This window comes from Ochotona princeps, chromosome 6 (assembly GCF_030435755.1).
Source record: "Ochotona princeps isolate mOchPri1 chromosome 6, mOchPri1.hap1, whole genome shotgun sequence".
NCBI classification, from domain to species: domain Eukaryota; kingdom Metazoa; phylum Chordata; class Mammalia; order Lagomorpha; family Ochotonidae; genus Ochotona; species Ochotona princeps.
The window spans coordinates 10,148,314-10,161,753 of NC_080837.1; the positions used below are offsets into that span (position 1 = coordinate 10,148,314).

The 13,440-nt window shown below is 48.6% G+C and overlaps 1 protein-coding gene across 1 annotated transcript; it reads right to left on the bottom strand.

Annotated features, from left to right (window-relative positions):
• Positions 1–251: 251 nt before the first annotated feature.
• Positions 252–1,784, bottom strand: ANKRD34C (ankyrin repeat domain 34C). Its single transcript, XM_004577902.2, has one exon. It carries the CDS (start codon positions 1,782–1,784, stop codon positions 252–254), a length of 1,533 nt encoding a protein of 510 aa, XP_004577959.2.
• Positions 1,785–13,440: the final 11,656 nt, after the last annotated feature.

The window sequence follows — 13,440 nt, forward strand, 5'->3', positions numbered from 1 at the left end:
ATGATGATCTTGAGCCTTTTGCAAATAGACCTATAAAACCCCAGGGATTATTCCAGATGCCAGGGTGGGAGGAGGGACTCTGAGATGATCCTTAACCCTCTGTTGGGGAAGTGAAACCGCACCCGTTTCTGACCCGACCACGCACCGATATTCAGCAGTGAGCAGGGAAGCAGAAGGCGCACGGTCACATGGGTCACTGGTGTCAACCACAGAGGTGGAAAGGAAAGAACAGCCCTCCCGTGGCCCAGCATCTAAGTCATGATCTCCTCAAAGTCAGAGAGCTGCTTCATCTGCTCAATCTGCATCGAGTGCCTCCTGAACAGTTTCTTTTTATTTCTCAAGTCGACTCTTTTGGGTGAACTTGGAGCAACTGGGACCATGGACTTCAAGCCGCTGGCCAGTGGAGAAGCAGCTTTGCTGCCTGATCTGATATCCGGGATAGGAGGGTTCGGATTCACATTCAGAGGCGGGAGAAAACCGGGCCTGGTCTGGGAGATGCGGTCCAGAAGCAGGGTCCCAGAGCCTCGTCTTTCTAGCAGGTGCGGAGGCCGCCGACGCGTGGCGGTGGGAGACGTGCTGGGGGCCGCATCGAGGGATAAGTGGGAGCTGGTGATCTTCTTTCTGTCTGTCAGTCCTTTGCCTGGGTCGAGTGGCTCGGTCCCTGCCTGTAAATCCAAATTGTAGAGGTCGTTTTCCAAGCGTTTGAGCGAGGCCGGCTCCTTGAGAGCGCAGGGTCCCATGGCACCTTTCTCTGGGTCAGCGGGCAGCGTTCCCCGTCTGGCCAGGCGTGGGTGGGCAGCCTGACCTTTCTCATAGGCTGCTTTCCAAGACGCTGGAGCTGACGAGGCCGGAATCTTTAGCACCTGCTCCGTGAAGGTGAGGAGCGGCGCGGGGTCCTTGCTGTCGATGCTGTTGGTCCTGGACAGAGGCCCCCTTTTCGCGAAGGACACGTCGCCGATGCTGTCGGTGCCGGTGCAGTGCAGCTCATCCTGCCGAGCGGAGGCTGCCAGCACGGAGGGCGCGACCAGGCCCCAGGGTTCAGACTGTAGCCTCTTGAGCTGGGGCAAACGGGCCCGTTTGAGGTTGCCCACTTTCCTGCTGGGGGACCCGGGCTCTGGAAGGGCCTTGGCGGCACTGCAACCACTTGGATGGCTGAAGAAGTCATCTTCCTTCTCCCCGGGGGCAGAGCCGAGACCCGTAGCTGCCAGTTCGACCTCAGAGGGAGACGTGTACAGCGGAGGCGACTGCCTGTCTTCCGCTTTGGGGGAGGGAGGAACGTTGAGATATTGCTTGGTGGTTTTGGTGCCCGAGGACGATTTGTCGGTTGTTATAATGATCACCTCCTTCCCTTTGGCTTTGCAAGCAGCAAGGAGATGTTTCAAGGCATCTTTGTCCTCGGCATTGATGGCGTACACCAGAGCAGATGCCCCGGTGCGGTCCTCCAGGCTGGGGTCTGCACCGTTCTCCAGCAGCAGCGAGACCACGTCTCCTCCTGCTCTCCGGATGCAGGCGTGGATAAGCGCCGTCTTGCCCGACTTATCCTGGATGTTGGGGTCAGCCCTGTTGTCCAGCAGGTACTTGACCATCTTGGACTTGCTGATGCTCTGCTGGTCCACGTGCTGCGTGATGCAAGCCACCATGAGCGCCGTTTCTCCTTTGTCATTGCTCTCATTGATGTAAGCGCCTCCTTCCAGGAGGAGCCTGGTCAGCCGGAGCCTGCCCAGCCACACGGCCTTCAAAAGGGAGTTCCCATCCGTCCTCAACTCGGTGTCATCGTCCATCATCCTGGCAACAGCCTCAAGTCTCGGAGCCACAGTGGCCGTCAGACCTAGCAAGGAGAGAAGAGAGGAGTCACGTCACGCACTGTAAAGTCGATGCAGGCATATAGCCATCGCCCAGCCTGACAGCCCCAAGTCACGTCGCCTTGGCCTTGGTCTGCGGCATCTTGGAGTTAGTTTCCCCCTCTGGGATGTGTGTGTTGGAGCAGGCAGCGAGGGGTACAGTGGCAACCAACCTTACAGAGTTACAGTGAAGACTGCAGGAGACAATATTTACCCAACACTCAACCTCGTGGAAGCATTTGTCTAAGGCCTGGTGCGCAGCCAGTATTCACAAACACAAGACAACACTTGTTCTGACTGCACAATCCTTAACACAGTCATGAAGCTGTAAGCTCGGTCATCGCTGTGTGCTCAGCATTTGTTCATGATTCACACACAATGAATAGGTTACTGGACCACACAGTGTTGTTACCGAGGTGCATCCAAAAGACCAGTAGGAGATCCATAAAGATACTAATCCTCACCCTGGATAATGGAATTATAGACGGTTTCATTTTATTGTTGCTGTTCTCCTAAAATAAATACGCCTCGCTGTTACAACGGGGAAGTAATTGAATTGTTACAACCACATCCACCTGGCAGGTTTTTCTGAGTGCAGTCCCTGCTTTTTCCAGCAGGGGTCAGGATTCTCCTACAACTCATACTGAACAACCCACAGCATGACCTGTGGTCCTTCCTCCTGGCGGAACCAAAAAACAGCTTTACTCTGCTCCTAACCATGAAGAAATAAAGCTCAAGCCGGAGTTCCCTCGGCTGCAGTCTGACAAACCTGGACTACGTGGTTTAGTGCTCCTGCTATTGACTCTTCTCATTTTCAGATTCAGGCAAAGAGAAAAGTTCCATCTTAAGGAGAGATTGGTTGGGCACAGCATGGAGACATTGGTCTGCCTGTGAGTGACACAAGGGCCTATCTCACACCCAGCAGAGACCCTCCACGCAGACACTTATGACTTCAGACTCCTGCTAAGCCAATGGCCCGTGTGATCCACTGGACACAGCACTCCCTAAGCCTCCTCCTCATTGGATTAATATCATTCTATCTTACTCTGCTACCTGGAGAGGTACATACCTCTACTAGATTTTGAAGAAGTGAAAGACTTCCTTGGTTGAAGTTGAAATTTGGACACTATCATTGAGAGATGGACACTATCTGTTCAAAAACACATTTCAAGAGTAGGTATTGGGCACCCTGTGTCAGAGACCCTGGGTTCAAATCCCAGCTCTACTGTTAATTAAAACTTCCTGTTGTTAATTCAAACTTCCCTGGAAAGCAGGTGTTGTCCCTGCCGCCCACATGGGTAGCTCCTGGCTTCAGCCCAATGCAGCCCCCAAATCTGAACAAGCCAATGGAAACATTTCTGTCTCTCAATAAAATAATTAGAACTTTAGGGAAAAGTTTTAATTTTTAAATAAATGTTAGTATTTGAATAGAGAGTTGCTATTATTTAAACAAAGCACACACAAACCACACTGAAGTCCCTGAAGAGAATGACGTCTCCTTGGCTCTCCTCAAGCCCCATGGATGCCCCACCACCTCTTAGAAAGCAGCAGGGTCCAGTCTATCTTCTCTTGTTATCCCCTGCTTCCTGGGGCCCATTGTTCTGGGAACTACATCTGCATCTGATCTCACACTAGTTATTTACATGCTTCTAATGAACTTTCTGCAAAGAAAAAAAAAACACCAGCTAAAGACACTGGGTCTTCTAAAACCTTGACAAAGCGTTCTGTTTTTGTCTCACCTTCTCCTCCCCTCTCTCCCTCCCATATTTTATTGATCTACTTTCTCTGTGTGTGCATGAGAGCGAGAGAGAGAGACAGAGAGAGAGAGAAACATTTATCTTGCTTTCTTCCCCATCATTTTGATCATTTGGACCCTTATGCAGTCAAGGGTGATCGTGTTAAATTCCCCTGCACGGAGCAGCCTGTCCGGCTCCAAGCCTTGTAGGATTTCCAAGGGGAACAGATAAATGTGGAAGTGCAGGGAAACCCGCTTCTGTGCCTCCCCAGGGACCTTCATCTCCCCGATCTTCCCACCTCCAACGCCATCCCTGCTATTCCGGTCTTCTCCACGCTCGATCTGCCTTCAAGTCGTGTTAGTTCCCAAATACACCACATTTTTTTTTTAAATTTCCTCTTGGCACTGCTCATGTTTCCAACTATAAGAACTCCCGGCTCTTCCTTAATTATTCATCATCCGTCAAGCTTCAGCTCAAATGTGACTTCCTTTGTAATCAAGAGGAAAATCACTCAAGATCCGGGAGGGGGGAGGAGAAGGAAAATGACAGTGACTCATAGGGGGACTATGTTAAGCTTTCTCGTGGATCACTTCCTCTGAGAGAGGGTACACAAATGACCACTGAGCTCGGGAAGAAGCATTTGGTGAAACAGAGGACAGCTGAGTGAGGCTGTCTCTCTCTGGTGAGGGAATGGCACAGACCACAAGTAGCAAGACTCTAGGGGGTTGGGCAAGAGGAAGAACCTGCGGGGAGAGCAAGTAGGTGTCCCTGAACTTAATTCCAACCCAGTTCTTCCACACCCCCTACTTACTTCTATGATAGACAACAACATGGAGTCACAATGAAAAATCAGCTCTGGGATCTGCTTTGACCAAGAAAGTACAGCCCGAGTAATTTTGTGTGCAAAGATCTGACAGCATCCCAGTCTTCCCTCTTGGTATCCAACTGCAGAAGCCTTAGTTGCCCCATGAGAAAGAGCACCCAGAGATCAAACTGACAACCCCAGCACCCTGCCAGGATGGGTTGGGGTGAAACCACCTTGGGTCACCTGCTCAGAGCCAACTCCCCTGCTGACTACAATTGCACGCATGAATCCAGGTAAGCAAAGCGGCCAAAACCCAGATCCTGGCCAAAGGCGCAGAAATCAGAGCCAATGGAAACAGTCATGGTCGTTAGCCACCCGTCTGCAGTTGGTCTGCTCACAGCCATAGATTACTAATAAGCATGTGAACCAGAAACCCTGGCAGCACTATTCACAAAAGACAAGCAACAGAAACAATGCATCAAGGAGGAAAATGGGTCCTTAGAGAGGGTTGCAGGAAGTTGAATTAAAAGACAGGTGTGGTTTAGTTCAAAAACATGTCGAGGATTCTTTTTCTATAAGCTACATTTTCCTGAACTTTTTGAAGACCCTTCATAGTGTATAGGAAGTTGGCAAACTCTCTCTTGAGTTTTTTTTCTTTCTCATGTGTTTGTGCATCAGTATACACAGATACACCTATAGGCAGCACACCGAAGGAAAAATGAATGCTTGCCCCTGCACGTTGCTGCGTACTTGACAGCATTCTCCGTGGGAGAACCGATCTTGACCATCATCTGGGTCAGCCTCTATCACAGAACCTGTGCTCCTTAGGCAGAAACACTCTTCTGCCTCTTGCCTATTGTGCAATGATAGGAAAGCGCAATCAAATGCAAGCTGAGGGGAAGGGGGAGCAGAAGGAAGAAGGCAGGAGGCCTCAGCCTCAGGTTGCATGTGCTACGATTCACGTACCTCTGGTCTATCTCAACATCACAGGAGGAAGGGAGAGAGGGAGGAGGAACAGGATGCTCCCCCAACCCCTTCCTGTGGAATCAGTGGTGTCTTCCTCCCCCAAATTCAGGCCTTGCCCCAAATCAACCCCCAGCCCCAGACCCGAGGGAGACAGCAGAGGTGAAACAAGGCAGACACATGCTTTCCCGTGGCCTGGGACACCCAACCCACCCACAACCAGAACACTGCATGTGCTCAGTGAGCCATTTTACATGTTATCTATCGCCATTCCTTACTGGATTCCTTAAATGACAAAAAATGCAACAGCTTAGTTTGAGGACAGAATCGGGCTCTTGCCTCACAACCGTAGTTCAGATAAAATGTGCAGGACTACTATTAGCTGTTGGCATGCTGCATTTCTCTTGCCTTTTTCATTTCAAGAATGCACAAATCATTCCAGAATTGCATAGTCTTTTGCACTTCCCCTGTCTCTGGCCTAACTTTGTTCCTTGAGTGGCCTAGGCAAGAGTTGAGACTTTCTCACTGGTCTTCAGCTCAGGTCACAGCTGCTGTTATGGTGGCAGGGCACTGATCCCTGGCCTGAAGATTCTCCAGCAGGTGCCTGGAGAGACTAAGCCCTCCATTTCCAATCTGGATATGAGGAAGAGTTGACTCTAGCAGAGCAGATGTTGGCCAAAAAGAGGTGGGAGACAAGAAAGAGGTGGAAAAGAGACTATTCTCCCCCTACCTCACCCAATAGCCTCTCCAAGAAGTTAAGAGCTGCAAGAGTTTCCACACACCTGGGCACTAACTGTGCTGGGCAGAAAGCCAAGAAGAGTATGATACCACTTCCCCTGTGTTTGCTTGCCCTTCCCAGTCTCACTTCCCATTTGCCTTCATTCCCATCATCCGAAATTGGATAACCTGAACTGGAGGTCACAAGTTTGTGTTGGCCACACACTGATACCAACAGCATCCCCTCGACCATCACTGAATGCCCCTTTGGGGAAAGTTTCTCTCCCACATAAAGAAACTGAAAATACCTGTGCCTCTGAACTGTTTGGGGACTAAGAACTCTGGAGGTGAGACCCCCGTCATCTCTGGGTCAGTCATGTGTGCGAAGAAGAGGAAGCGACTGATGTTGGAGAGAGAAGAATGAGGGACGCACGTGGAGAAGCGGAGAGGCATGGAGTCTTCTCTGAGTTTTCAGCTTAGAATGAGTATGTTTTATTTGTGATACTTGGGATTAATTTCTGCTACAATCATCGAGCAACTCTTGACTAAAGCCTCAGTATTACTTGCTCATTTATTCATTCATTCATCAAACATATGTTGACTATCTGTTCTGTGACAGGTGTTAAGGATGAGACAAGTATGAAATTGAGGAACTGGGGCTGGCATTGTAGTGCAATATGACAAGCCACTGCTCGAGATTTCAGAATTCCATAGTAAAGCGTTTGTTCGGGTATCAGCTACTCTGCTTCTGATTCAGCTCCCTGTTGATGTGGCTGTGCTGGGGGGGGGGGGCAGAAGGTGGTGGCACAGTGTTGGGTCCTACCACCCATGTAGAAGACCCAGGAAGAGTTCCTGCTTCCAGATTTCTTCCTCGCCCAGACTTACGGGTTGGAGCTATAAGGTGACAGGACCAGTGGCTGTATGTTATCTCTCTCTCTCTCTCTCTGCCTTTCACATATGAAAATTTCAGAACAGTTGTTGTGGTACTTACCCTCAAAAGGGAAAGTATTTGAAATTTTCGTAATAGCATATTTGCATAATAGATGTTTATGATGTGTCCACCATGTGCCATGCAATGGATTGAACACTTTGTATGCATTGTACCATTTATCATTAAATCTTTACAACAAACAAGTCATGTATCCCCAAGCCTCCTAGGCAGTATGCTGTGGAGCTGCAAGTCATACCCAAGCAGTTTAGCTCCCAAGTCTATGTGCCTAGTCTCTACAGGAGATGGTGATAATATAAGGTGGGAAGTCACAGAATGGAAGGCAAACACACAGCACAGAGGCTCAAGTATCACAAAACATAGGCATGCAGACTGGGACAGGAATCACAAAAAGGCAAGTCAGTTAGCTCTTAGAGAGGAAAAAAGGAAAAGAAATTTGCTGGACCAAACAGGGAAATCCTTACTCTTAGGTGTGTCTGCAAGTTCAAAGGCAAAATATAGCCTAGTGCAGGCATCTGGAGAAAATCCATGGTTGCTGCCTGGGAGCGATGGAGAGGGGGTGAGCACTAGGGAGGTCTACAGAGATTCAAGTTCAAGTTGCTTGTAACCTTGACTTGCAGGTGGTTGCTCTCTGTGTAAAAATGGAGAAACAGCAGACAGTGTTAAAGAGGTGATATGGTCACTGGCCACATGTAGGGGGTGGGTTGGAGAGCTGAGAAACCCTGAGTGATAATCTTGTGATCCAAACCACCATGGAAGGAACGCAGAATCAGGCCAGAGAGGTATGGGGAAGGTACACCTTAACAGGAACTCATCAGTGAGCAGGGCAAACAACATGAAATTGACCTGGAGAATGAATGCATCCCAGGTAATGCACGTGGAGAACAACTAAGGCTGGAACTCAATCCTGATTGAGAAGTGATGGCATATCCCTGAATTCTGAAATCTCACTCCCTTGAGCTGTTCTAAGCACCATGTTTTCATCTTCAAAAATGAGCATCCTGTGACAGACATGTAGCCTATCAGTTAAGATGCCCATGTCCCCATCTGAGTATCTGGGCTTAGAATCTGGCTCTGGCTGCTGCACCCACTTTCCACTAATGAAGACCCTGGAAGGCAACAATTGTAGGTCAAGTAGTTGGGTCCCTGACACCCATGTAGGAGATCTTCACTGAGTTCCTGGCTCCCAGCATTGACCCCATCCCAATGCTGGCCATTGAGGGCATTTTGGAAGCAAACACATATTTGAACACCAGTTTTAACTTTCTGAATCTGGGATCTGAGGAAACAAAAACAGAGACAAATATGCACTGGTTCATGCTCCAAATTTCAACAACTGCAGTAGGGACAGGCTGAAGTCAGAAGCCAGATATTTCACATGGATGGCAGGGGCCCATCTGTATCACCAAACTACCGTTGCCTCCCAGGTTGTACACTAGCAGAAAGTAGAACTGGGTCTAAAATTCAAGCATATCAGTATGGTGTAGGTATCCCCAAGTGGCATTTTAACTGTGTGCCAAACACCTATTCCCAGAATGTGGGCTTGTGGATGAAAGTAGAACACACGCAAGCTAAATCACAGTGCTGCAGTTTTGCCCTTCCTATCATTTCCTAGTTAGTTTGCTGACCTCTGAGATTGTTAGAAGGCTAAAATCAGCCAATAGATGCAGCAGTCCTTAAGCGTGGTGTGCTAATGTGAGCATTGCAAATTCCATATCCAACAATCACTGCAGGGCAGACACGAAGCCCTTACACTATCCTCCCTTTCATGGGACACACGGACATCAGATCTCCAGCAAGCTCTCCCTTGTAAAGGATGGTGGCAGAACTCTCAGAGAGCTAAATGACTACATGACCTAGAAGAGAAGGAACCTCAGGGTCATGCAACCGTCTCAGAGTTCTTCAGACCCTCCAAGAAAAAGCTTGGTTAGCACACTTTGCACTTGGTGAGTCAGTGCAGTTTCTAAAACTCTAATAATTTTGATATTACCTTTGATTTTAGCTTGATTTTATTTCTCCTCTATTTTCTCAACTCCCACCATAAAATTTCTTCAAAAGTTTATGGAAAGAGGGGAGGGCACGGGGAAGGGATGGGGGAACATCAGAGCCTATGAAACGATCTTATAAAATGAAATGCAACAAAAATACATTTAAAAAGTTTATGGAAAAATGAGTATTGTGAAAAAAAAAACTATGCATGAATGTCAAAGGTTTCTTGCACCAAAATAAGCTCACCTTTGGAGTCCACTCTCTACAACATTTTGAAGTAATCTTGTCTAGGTAAACCTGAAATACCGTGGATCTCTAGCAATTGCTTTGCATTCCTTGTAGGAAAAAATCAAACACAATTGCAAAGTATTTTTAGATTGATCTATGTGAAATTGCTCTTTCTGCTGGTCAGAGACAGTTGAAATCATCAAATTCACATTTCATAGCACCTATGTGAACACACTGTATGAAGTCATTTTCTTGTGATTCATTCCCCTGGAGTGTGCCTATTCAGGGACAGGGTGGTAGAACAGAAATGTCAAACACCTGCTTTCAAATACCAGCTGTGCTACTAGGTATCCTAGGAATGAGAAAAAGCATCATGTCACCAAGTAGCAGAATAATCTGCCCTCCTTTATAGGATTCCTAATCAGGACCAAATGGCAGGCAACATTTGAACACTCTCCACAACATCCTGCTCAAATTTAAGTGGCTGTTTAACTGTGTGACACTCCTGCAGAGCTCTTACCCCTGGACCCCTTTGAGCCCAGGCTCTCCTGGCAGGTGGCCTAGCCTGCATTCCTGCACTGCCATACATCTCTTCCAGGGCCCTGCTCCCTCCTTCCTAGTCCCTGTAGCCCAATCCAATTTGCAACACCTTTTCTGACTGCCTCCCCTCCACTCTCTGCAAGAGCTGTTATCATCACTTCACAGGCAGGAGCCTCAGGTTCACTGAGTGATTTTATCAGAGGCACAGGTTTGTAAGCGGTAGCCGCTTTGATTCAAATTCCGTTCCTCTGATCCCAAGTGCGGAGATATGAGGGTACTTCAAAGGGTGCATGGAAAGTGGAATGAAAATATTAAGTTCCATTCGGTGCAGAAAAATTCTTTGAAATCCACGCATACGTTATTTCACTAAGGAAATTCTGCTGAAGCACATCTTCCCATGGCTGCAATGAACACGGAGTTTCCGACAAAAACCCTGGCGTTTGCTGGTTGTAATAACTTGGACCAGTGTCTCAAGCCCTCTTTGCTGCAGTTTACAAATGGGATTCATAACACTATACAAACGTGTGGCTCATGCAAAGCGCTTAGCACAGGGCTCCTGGCCCACGTTTGCAGAAGTTTAAGGAGACTTAAAACCCGGGAAGCCACCAGGGTCGGTCAGCTGCGGTATTTTCGCGCCAACTGATGGGATATCATTATACTCCGCCTCTTCTCTTTCGCAATCCAGGAAAGCCGCTAGAAGCAGATCAGAAATTAAACTCCACGGTTGCTTTTCCGATTCGGGAGCTGGGGGATCGTTATGCAGCCGCCCTACAAGGGGAACAGCGATGGGTGGCCCCAGGACGACAGAACCGGACAGACTGCGTGCGCCCGCCACCCACTCTGCACCCCGGCACTGGCCGGGCTGGACGCTGTCCGAGGTGCTGAATGCCCAGCTCAGCAGCCGCGCCAGCCTCCTTCGCCGCCAGTGTCTTGCGGGCATCTTGGAGAAGGCCGAGGACGGGGTCAGGTGGAGCCAGGGCAGTAAGTGCTTCCCCCAGCATTCCCCGGAAATGCTCACATGCATACTCTTTGCAACGCCGTGCACATTCCCAGGACCAAAACCTCTCACCGCAAAAATGTCAGCCGCCGCAGGCATCCAGCCTCTGGCTCCGCAACGCAAACATTGCCTAAGCAAACCCAGGCCCTAAACGCTTCCATCCTCACGCGTCAATGCAAAAAATAAAACATCTTAAACCCGCCTCCTCTCCCGCCTCCCACAATTTCCTGTGATGAAAGCAGGCTTTCACACCGCTCCCCACTTCTGCCTAGGGTTCAAAGGCGTGGAGTTCTGGGGAGCTCCTGGTCCCACCCAGCCGCCCCGTGGAGAACCCTACAGGGCGCTTACCTGGTGGGAACGTTCACGGAGCCAGAACACCTGGGTGCAGCCCGTGAACAGCGACATTACTCCTGAGGCAAAGTCAGGGAGCACCCTGCCCCTCTGAGCGTGGGCGCTGGAGGGCGCGGAGAACTGGGGCTGCCCAGGGCCCTCGTGCGTGCTGGGCAGTGACTTGCCCAGAACTTCTCCAAGGCTCGGAAATAAAGCCTCTGCGTCAGTCCTGCGAGTCACTCCCTGCTAGTCCAAGTTGCGCTGGGAACGGGGGAGGGGATTTTTTTTAAGAGAGAAAAAAAAAAAAAGCATGAAAGAAGTGCTACCGCCACCCCACCACCACCACCACCTCGCAACCCCGTTTCCAGTCGCTGGTTCGCAGATCTCCAGCTCAGCCCTAGTCAGAGCTTGGTCCTCGCTGTCCCTGGGCTGCTGGAGCGGCTCTCGCTGCCCGAAAGGCGATGTGGGTGTGTGCGGGCGGCGAGCGCAGCGCTGCCGCGGGGGAGGCACCTGCGGACCCGACCCCGCCCCGGAGCGTTGCGATCAGTCTCGCCCGCAATAAGCAGAAGCCTCCTGCAGCCCGAAGGTGCGCGCAGATCCCTCGTGGCGACCCGTGGATCCCCAGGGCGGCTCGGAGTCTCCAAAGCCGAACCCTGCTGGTGCCCAGCCAAGACAAGGATTCGAACTTGGGCCTGCTTGGTTCTTTCTGCGACTGCTGCCTTCCTTGGATTTTCTTAATCCACATTTGGAGATCACAATATTGTGGGTCAGCAGTGTGGGAGGCAGAGAAAGACCTACGGACGAGGTGACCCCGAAACTGATCGATCCCCAAGGCTGATCTTTCCAGCTCAAATTGCTCCGGGCTGTCCCTGGGGGTCATTTGCCAGCAGTACCTGCTTCCTTTTTATGAAATTGACTCACAGTAGTGTAAGGTGCCCAAGAGACACGTTTAGGAAGTGCACCCCCTCTCCACCACCTCTCTCCTTGCCTCCAGTGTGCTTCCTCTACTAGTTAGTTGCTTGAGGGAGGGCTTTTAACTAGACCGGCTACGTCTAGTATTTCTAGATGAGATGTACATATATTCATATATATGTACTATACATAGTACATCTGTGTATCTATACCTTTGGTCTACCTAGATATTTCCAGGACTTACAGATAGGATAGAGATCTCATTTATATATTGTATGCATGTATCTCACATATTTATGTGCCTATATCCTGCATATAGAAATATCTACTGTCACATATGCTATGTATCTAGTATACAGATATGTCTAGTATATACAGACATGCTATAATCTAGTACACAGTGTATGTACATGTGTATACTACATATGAAACATCTATGTATCCATTCATCTGATATGTATATCTACTATTTATAGCTGTGATATATATCTCATGTTTATAAATGGTAAGTATCTCATACAGCTGTGTGTCTAAATACAACTAGTATATGAGCATACCTAGTATTTGCACGTACTTTATATCTAGTCTATATATTAGATATACCTCATTTTAATATACACACTATATGGTAGCATTAAGCATATTTATATATTTAACATATTGATGGTATGTGTATATCTAGCATATTTAGATATCTGGTGTACATCTATATAGCTAATACACAGATCTAGCTTATATCCAACACATATCTCATTTATACCCACACATGAATTCTTTGTCCAACACAAATACGTCTTGTGTCAATCTTCATAAATCATATTTTCCTTTAAAAAAATGCCCATTTTGTAGACCTTTGCAAACTTACTGGCACAGAACTGCAAAAAAGTAGTGGCTTACATCCTTTGAATCTGCTCTGAATATCTTCATTGCTAATAATCTGTGTTTCCTACTTTCTCATTCCTGATTACGTACACTGCTTTATGATTTGCCTTTACCACGCTGGGTGGCTGTAGTGGTGTTATTAAAACAGTCCCACACAGAGCCCGTTATGGGTGATGGCTGACTACTGTTCATGGAATGTTTTTCCTGGAAAGTGCTTTATACAGCCGAATCTGCAAGTCCTGTCTCACAGCTCCTAAGTTTCCTGTCTCGTTCGGGAAGGCTTTCCACCCCAGAATTCCAACAACTATCCCATCACTGAGCTGTGTGCAGCTTGGTTGGTGAGGCTATTAGCTCCTGAAGAAATTGCAGCTGCGCTTGGGGTAGGGCTGGCTCTAACACAGAGAGAGGTTATGGGTTCCAACATGGATTCCAAAAAGCCTGCTCCTCTCTTGCTGACTGGACCTCCCTTTCCCCAAACAAACCATCCGCCCTGTGTGTTCTCCACACACGCTAAGGACTGGAGTGGTTTATTGTAGGCCAGGTTTTTATTT

Bases quoted from the DNA above. Each gene is read 5' to 3' on its own strand.
- ANKRD34C (XM_004577902.2), bottom strand. From the start codon at position 1,784: ATGATGGACGATGACACCGAGTTGAGGACGGATGGGAACTCCCTTTTG.